Source organism: Salpingoeca rosetta (genome assembly GCF_000188695.1).
Source record: "Salpingoeca rosetta unplaced genomic scaffold supercont1.18, whole genome shotgun sequence".
Lineage (NCBI taxonomy): Eukaryota > Choanoflagellata > Craspedida > Salpingoecidae > Salpingoeca > Salpingoeca rosetta.
The window spans coordinates 315,198-322,697 of NW_004754916.1; the positions used below are offsets into that span (position 1 = coordinate 315,198).

At 57.4% G+C, this 7,500-nt stretch overlaps 4 protein-coding genes across 4 annotated transcripts in view; 1 reads left to right on the forward strand and 3 right to left on the reverse strand.

Annotated features, from left to right (window-relative positions):
- The window catches only part of PTSG_12447 (uncharacterized protein), a gene marked incomplete at its 3' end in the record, with an annotated part of 5,791 nt that extends 4,973 nt beyond the window's left edge, over positions 1-818 (reverse strand). The window contains exons 1-3 of the mRNA XM_004991810.1: positions 682-818; positions 481-522; positions 92-180 (exon numbers count right to left, since the gene is read on the reverse strand). Coding sequence (XP_004991867.1) covers positions 92-180; positions 481-522; positions 682-742 — 192 coding nt within the window. The 5' untranslated portion in view covers positions 743-818. The remainder of the gene's footprint in view (positions 1-91; positions 181-480; positions 523-681) is intronic.
- Positions 819-977: 159 nt separating this feature from the next.
- PTSG_06487 (uncharacterized protein) lies at positions 978-4,517 on the forward strand (the record flags this gene model as incomplete). Its single annotated transcript, XM_004991811.1, has 9 exons — positions 978-1,777; positions 2,109-2,273; positions 2,515-2,642; positions 2,940-3,181; positions 3,367-3,417; positions 3,611-3,697; positions 3,826-3,876; positions 4,018-4,211; positions 4,349-4,517. The coding sequence occupies exons 1-9, from the start codon at positions 1,104-1,106 to the stop codon at positions 4,515-4,517; spliced, it is 1,761 nt and encodes a 586-aa protein (XP_004991868.1). The 5' UTR covers positions 978-1,103.
- Positions 4,518-4,810: 293 nt separating this feature from the next.
- On the reverse strand, positions 4,811-6,173 carry PTSG_06488 (uncharacterized protein). The gene has a single exon (XM_004991812.1). It carries the CDS (start codon positions 6,154-6,156, stop codon positions 4,987-4,989), a length of 1,170 nt encoding a protein of 389 aa, XP_004991869.1. The 5' UTR covers positions 6,157-6,173; the 3' UTR covers positions 4,811-4,986.
- A 9-nt stretch (positions 6,174-6,182) lies between these two features.
- The window catches only part of PTSG_06489 (uncharacterized protein), a gene marked incomplete at its 5' end in the record, with an annotated part of 3,700 nt that continues 2,382 nt past the window's right edge, over positions 6,183-7,500 (reverse strand). The window contains 3 exons of the mRNA XM_004991813.1: positions 6,183-6,970; positions 7,165-7,195; positions 7,364-7,433. Of these exons, the coding sequence (XP_004991870.1) occupies positions 6,269-6,970; positions 7,165-7,195; positions 7,364-7,433 (803 nt within the window). The 3' untranslated portion in view covers positions 6,183-6,268. The remainder of the gene's footprint in view (positions 6,971-7,164; positions 7,196-7,363; positions 7,434-7,500) is intronic.

Genomic DNA, 7,500 nt, shown 5'->3' on the forward strand with positions numbered 1-7,500 from the left:
TGCGCATGCAGCTAACCATGAACACACACACACGCACGCAAGAGCGCAAACACACGCACACGCACGCACAGGCGCACACACGCACACACACACACATATGCACGGAGTGTTGTTTCGTACCCGGGGTGGTGACATGTGCCTGGTGTTGTTGCGCCGTGGCTGTGACTTGTGACTCAGTCCCTGGGATACACACATGCACAAGCAGCGAACCATGAACACACACACACACACACACACACACGCACACACACACACACACGCACGCACACACGCACACACAAGAGCGCGCGCGCACACACACACACATGCACGCACGCACACACACACACACATGCACGCACGTACACACACGCACACGCACGCAAGAGCGCAAACACAAACACGCACACGCACGTACAGGCGCACACATATAATCACTCAGAGATACACACAAGACACTCATGCACATACGGACACAGGCAGGATGGGGCCATTGCGCACCGTGTGTGTCATTGGCGGATTCGTCGGGCAGAGGCAGTAACTCTTCAGTGATGCCGTCGCGGCCAGACGAAAGAGGAGGTCAGGGTGGTTGTTGTGTGAAGTCAAGCGATCATGTGAGGGACAGCCAGGCAGGGGAACACTTGAACACCACATGAAGGCTGTTGGTTGTGGGCAAGAGACGTGGGGATGACAAGTGCGCACCGAGGGTATCGACCAAGTCTTCAGGAGAGATTTGATCGGGAGTGGTGTGGATGGATGCCATCGTTGGAGTGGGGAGGGGTTGGTGGGTGAGGGCAGTGGAGTCGTGGGTGGGTTGTGCAGTGTGGTGGAGAGGACGGGGTCGTTGCAAAAATGTTTATTTGGGTCAGACACGTTTTTCAAAAGGGAGAATATTGGGTGTGTGGTGGGGAGCAATCTCAGGAGCGGTGAGTGGGCCACCGGGAATGCAGACGCACCCGTTGCGCTGCGCCAAAATTGAACGACACCATAAACTGTAGTGCCTTATCGACCGCAACAGCCAGCAGAAAGAGCCGACACACACTATCAACAGACAGACAGCTCACACACCCGCAAGCAGGCGGTACAAGCAGACATAAGTTGTGGAGAGCAGAAGACGGAGAGGCATGGAAGTGACGGTGCAGGTTCTGCCGGGCGGGACGTTTACGTTCACGCTCGAGAATGGCGACGCAACGACGGTGGCGGAGGTGAAGGCGCTCGTGGCAAGCAAGGTTGCGGCGTGCGCGGGCAAGCCATTGCTGACGGTGTTCCAGGGCAAGAAGCTGGCGGACGACGACACGCTTGGCGCAGCTGGCGTCAAAAGCGGCGACAAGCTGTTTGTGGCCGTTGCCCCGCAGGCACAGGGGTCCCAGGGGTCCCCAGCAGGCAGCGACGAGACGAAGCCCGCCCAGCCAGCGGCGACGGGCTCTTCTTCCTCCTCGTCCACGTCAGCAGCGCCCGCAGCCAGCGACTTTGAGGTGATGATTCTGGTTGTGGGCAAGGGCAAGGAGCCACTGCAGCTGCCAAACGGAGAGAACACCACCGTGGAGGCCCTGCAGAAGCTGATTGCGGGCCGATACCCCGACGTCCCCGTGGAGACGCAGGCGCTCGCGGCCAACGGCAAGCGCCTCCAGCCGGGCTCGACCCTCAAGACATACAACATCAAGAACAAGCAGACCATCTATGTTGGGAGACAGGGCGGCGCCGCGCAGCAACAGCAGCAGCCGAAGCCAAGCGACGACGCTCGCTCAGCCGACGAGATTGTGCAGGACATCCTGAAGCACCTCGCAACCCTCAAGCAGTGCGTGTGTGTGTGTGTGTGTGTGTGTCGCGTTTGTGTTTGTGTGTGTGTGTGTGTGTGTGTGTGTGTGCGTGTCTTGCGTGTGTGTGTGTGTGTGTGTGTGTGTGTGTGTGTGTGTGTGTGCGTGCTTTCGTGTGTGTGTGTGTGTGTGCGTGTGTGTGTGTGTGTGTGTGTCGTAACCACACTGGTTTGTTTCGCTCTGTTGTGATTTAGACCATCATACCACCATGTCCTTGGATGTGGATGCGTTCTCAACAAATACGCCGACTCACACACACACACACACACACACACACATGCGCATGCACTTCGCGTCGTCCGCATATCACAGGCAGCTCACGCGTGAGCAGTTTGTCAAGGCCATCCAGAAGTTTGCCAAGCTGCTGGGAAACCTTGTGGACCATCCAGATGACCCCAAGTACCGCCGTGTGCGCAAGGAGAACGCGGCCCTCCAGCGCGACCTCTTTGGGCACCCGGGCGGCGTCGAGGCTGTCCTGTAAGCCAGCTCGCTCACACACATGCACATGTGGCAGTGCAATGGAGTGAACGCATCATGTGTGCGTATGTGTGTCGGCGTGTGTGTGTGCGTGTGTATTCTCGTGGTTTATCCGTGCATCATTATGGCTCTGCTGTCCATCTTTTGAGTTTGGGCTCATCACTTTGCTGCTACTGACCCTTCCCCCGTTGTACCCTCCCCTCTCCCTGATCCCCATTCCCTTCCCCTTCTGTGCCATCAGTGCGATTGGGTTCCGTGAGAGCGAGGAGGAGCCTGGCTCGCTGTATATCCGGCAGCCGAGTCCGCACCTTGGTCGCGTCCGCCAAATGATCCAGGCGGCCATGCGACGACAGAACATCCCATTCCCTTGTACGTTTGATTCGCTGCAGCGGGGCTGGGGTGCATGGGAGGCGAGGGGATGTGTGCTGAGTATGTGTGTGTGTGTGTCTGTGTCTGTGTGTGTGTCTGTGTCTGTGTCTGTGTCTGTGTCTGTGTGTGTCTGTCTGTCTGTCTGTCCTGTCCTGTCCTGTCCTGTCCTGTCCTTCTCTTTCTGTCTTTCCTGTGTCTTCTTGCCGACCCTGCGTCCTTCCGTGACTCATAACCATTTCCCCAACCCCTGACTCTACCCCATCACCACCACGACCACCACCACGTTGCGCACATCAGCTGCCAGCCAGCCCCAGCCGCCGCAGGGCATGGGTATGGGCATGGGCATGCCCGGATTCCCCTTTGGCGCATTCCCCTTTGGTGGGCCGAGCGCAGGCCGTGGCGACGGTGATGATGGTGATGATGACGAGCAGCAGCAGCAGTCGTCGTCGTCATCATCGCCATTCGCACCGCCCCCAATGGGCTCCTCCTTTGGCATGATGCAAGATCCCATGATGCAGCAGCTCATGTCAAACCCAGAGGTGCGTTGTTGTTGTTGTTGTTGTTGTTGTGTCGTGTTTTGTGTGTGTGTGTGTGTGTGTGTGCGTGTGTGTGTGTTTGTGTCATCCTGCCCTGTCTCCAATTTGGTCGCACACACATGTTCATCCCCTTCTCACGTCACCATCACCACTCCATCGCTTCATCCCTTTCCCTCCTCCCATATCAGCTGATGCGAGCTGTTCTCCCGCAGGCCCAGCAGCTCATGTCAAACCCACAGGTGACACCCACGCACCGCCACTTGCTCGGCAGCAGGCACATCATCATGCCACCCACCTCTCGCTCTGCGCACACTCAGACACACACACACACACTCACACTCACAATCACAATCACACAATCTCACTCACACACTCCGTCCCTCCATCCCCCTTCAACCATGTTCACCACCGCCACCATTGCATGCGCACCAGATGATGCAGCAGATGCTGCAGCAGGCGGCGAGCGACCCCCGATTCGCCAACAACCCCATGCTCTCCTCCCTCCTCCAGGACCCGCAGGTCCGCTGTCATGCGTGCAAGGAGAGGGAATGGCTGTCTGCCCGTCTGTGTGTCTAATTGCGTGTGTTTGTTGTTTTCACCACTGCTCACAACCATCACCACCCTCGTCGTCGTCGTCGTCACCACAGGCGATGCAGCAGATGTCTGCCATGGCGAGCCAGTTTGCAGCGAACCCGCAGGTCAGACAACCACACACACACAAGCACACACACCCACACATACAGAGTTACACACACACACACACATACGCGCGCACACACACAATCGATTGTCAGCCCACCTCTTCACGCCCTCTGCTCACCCCTGCCACTGGTGTCCAGATGATGGAGTCGATGATGGGATCGCTCGGTGGAATGGGCGGAATGGGCGGAATGGGCGGAATGGGCGGAATGGGCGGAATGGGTGGAACACAACAACAGCAACAACAACAACAGCAGCAAGAGCAGCAGCAGCAGCCCGGAGGACAGCAACCAGGAGGACAGCAGCAGCAGCAGCCGTCGCCGTGGGGAGGATTGTAAGTTGATGGCGGAGGGAAATGGAGGCAGGTGAAGTCGTGTGGAGAGCTGGTGGTACCTTGTGCCTGTTGCACGATGTTGTGAACACATGCATATGCTCACTCAAACACACACACACACACACCCTCCCAATCAGTGGCGGGTCGTCGCTGCAGGCGCAGGAGGACGCGATGATGGCGGAGGCGATTCGCCGCTCCCTGCAGGACCAGAGCAACCCACCACCCGGCAACAACAACAGCAACAACAACAGCAACGGCAATGGTGGTGGCAGCGGCGGTCGGGATGATGTGCCGGATGTGGACTGATGCGCTTTGCGTCAAGTGTGCACAGTTGAGTTTGGTACCGTTTGTGTGTGTGTGTGTGTGTGCGTGTGTGTGTGTGTGTGAGTGTGTGTGTGTGTGTGAGTGTGTGTGTGTGTGTGTGTGTGTGTGTGTGGATGTGTGTGTGTGGAAGTATGTGTGTGTGTGTGTCTGTCTGTCTGTCTGTCTGTCTGTCTGTCTGTCTGTCTGTCTGTCTGTCTGTCTGTCTGTCTGTGTTCCGTCACTCGAGCAATTCACATCAAGCAAACATATACAGTCTCAGCATGGCTGATCGATCAGTTGAAACTCGTTGATGGGATGGGTTCAGTTTAGGGGCGGGGGATAACGCGTGCAATAGAAGATGGGTCAGTGGAAGACGAGGAGGGGGTTGCGTGAGCAGAGAAGCTGCCACGAGTGATGACAGGGGCAAGGATGTGGTCAGGGTTGAAGGGAGCTTCTTCACCCCACACATTCCTCATGGCGTGTGGCTGAGCAGCTGCATGCGAACGCTGTCATTGTGCTGGTACAGAATCGCACATGGGAACAGTTCATCGGTTGGTTGGAAGACGTTCTGGTACGCCACGCCAGCGTTGGTGCCATTGACGATGAACGAAATGGTGCGAGCGTTGCGATCCACCACCATGTCGACGACAGCGCCGTTTGAGAGCCTTCCAGTGGATGCATCATAAGTCTTGCCCCTGAAGCTGGTGGGCGGACCCGAATAGAGGGTGCTGTTTGTATGGACGAACCACCCGCTCTGATTGAACATGCTGGTGCCATCCCGGTTGAAGGATGATGGCGCCAGGCCAAGCAAAATGGCGCCACCTGTCTGCATGATAGTGAATCGGACGGTCGTGATGCCGGTCGCAGGGATCGCTTCACCAAGGGCGTTGGTGTCCCACTGATAATTATCAACAGTCTTTGTCACCGTGTCCTGCCGGGTGTTGAGGGTATACTTTTCGCCTGGTGTAAACTTGCACGTCGTTGGCTTCGGAGGCGTGAGGGCCTCCAGCAGCTCTGGCAGCTGGTAGAACTCTGCGTCTTCTCGGAGCGCCTCCAACTCTGCTTTGCTCAGGCGGTCGAGCTTGGGTGGCTGCCCCCGCATGAAGTTGAGGACGTGCCGAAACACGAAAGGGTCGCGGTCGACGAAGAAGGAGCCGTCATCCTCGGGCTGCAGCTCGTGGCGGCCACTGAACATGCCTGCGAAGAAGCTTTTGGCAAACTTGGTTAGCGTCTGCTTGGACGTGGCAAACACAGTTCCGCCAATGTCCAGCTTCACCCTGGACTGCGGCACGACGCTGGCGTCCAGCTTCGTGGCCAGCACCTCCCACGTCGCCTTCTCCTCCGCCAGCGCATTTCGGTCGCGCCGCAGCATGTCCACTTCTTCCTCAAACACGGCCGTCAGCTCCTGGTACTTTGCCTGCAGCCGCCGAATACCGCGCTCAAAGTCGTACGGCTCCACCTCCTTGGCCTTGCCCTTGGCCTTGTCCTCGTCCGCGCTGCCTTGCTTCCTATCCTTGGCATTCTTCTCCTCGGGCTGCTGCTCGCCGCCCTGCTTGTCGACGTCCTGCTTTGGCTTTGGGTCGGACATCTTGTTTGTTTGTTTTGTGGACTTTTGACAACAACACCAACGAAATTTCGGCATTCACCACACTTGGTTGCTGGCCTTCTTGTCCGCTTGTCACAGGTTCAATTTCAACCAGTTCTACACATGGCACACCACAAAGCGCTTGGGTCCAGTTATGTTAACATACGTTCTACACCACAGACTCGCTAGCTGAGTTGCTGTGCACAGAGCTCCCCACCTCCTGCTCCAGCCGTAAGCCCCGTTGTTGTTGTTGTTGTTGTTGTTGTTGTTGTTGTTGTTGCTCTTCTGTGTGCCCATGTGCTTCATCCCTGCCGCCGCCCCGCTCGCCTCCACCACCTCCATCACCATCGTCATCGTCATCGTCGTCGTCGTCGTCAGCGCCATCCGAGAGTGGGGGCATGAGGTGGGCCAGCGATTCAAGCACCGAGCGCATCGTCTGGGCCTGCTCCCGCGCACTCCGCGCTTCACCAAAATCTTCGTCACTGTCCTCAAAACCACTGCTGCTGGTGGGGGTGGTATCAATCACGTCATCGTCATCGTCGTCGCTGCTGCTGCTGCTGTCATCACGACGCCTGCCGCTGTTGTCGTCGTCGTCGTCGTCGTCGTCGCCGTCGTTGTTGTCGTTGTTGTTGTTTGCGCTGAATGTGCTCGCGTGCAGCTGGTCGACAATCGTGCGGATGTCAAACCTCGCCTGCTCGCGGGGCGATTGCCGGCGCGTGAACAGCCGCTGGCACCGCCCGACAATGGCCGCAAAGAACGGGGCGCACGCCACCACCGTGATGAGGATGAACACGCCTGTCAGCGTCCAGAAGGCGAGCCCGTATGTGACGCTGTCGCACTGTCGCCGGCACTCCCGCGAGCACCCAAACACCTGGGCGAACACGTGTGTGTTTGTGTTGGGATAAAGGGCGAGGGGAGGGGTTGGAAGGAAAGGAAGTGGGTGTGAGAATGGGAATGAAAACAGAGAGGTGGAGAAGAGTACTGGGGCCAACAGGCACACAAACCACCAAGCGAACCATCAATCGCAATACGTGAACCAATCACAGTGCGTGGGCGCGGACTCACCCATGCAGCGCCGCAGATGAGCCAAATGCCCCTAAAGTGTGGCAAATGTGTGTGTGTGTATGTGAGTGTGAGTGTGTGTGTGTGTGTGTGTGTGTGTGTGTGTGTGTGTGTGTGTGTGTGTGTGTGTGAGGAAGACAATGGGAGGGGAAACTGCAACACCAGTTGTAAGGGAAGCCAGTGCAAACTGTGAAGTACTCACAGGAAGGTCTGCAGCAGCGATTGAAACTCAATGAACCATCCAAAGCGAAGGTTGATCATCTCCTCGTCCTCTGCGCCCAGGAACCGCGAGGCGTGTGTGAGCGAGAGAGGAACGGTGGCAGATTACGTGTGTGTGTG

What these genes read in the sequence shown, in the direction of transcription:
- PTSG_06488 (XM_004991812.1), bottom strand. Translation starts at nt 6,156, where the DNA reads ATGCCGAAATTTCGTTGGTGTTGTTGTCAAAAGTCCACAAAACAAACA.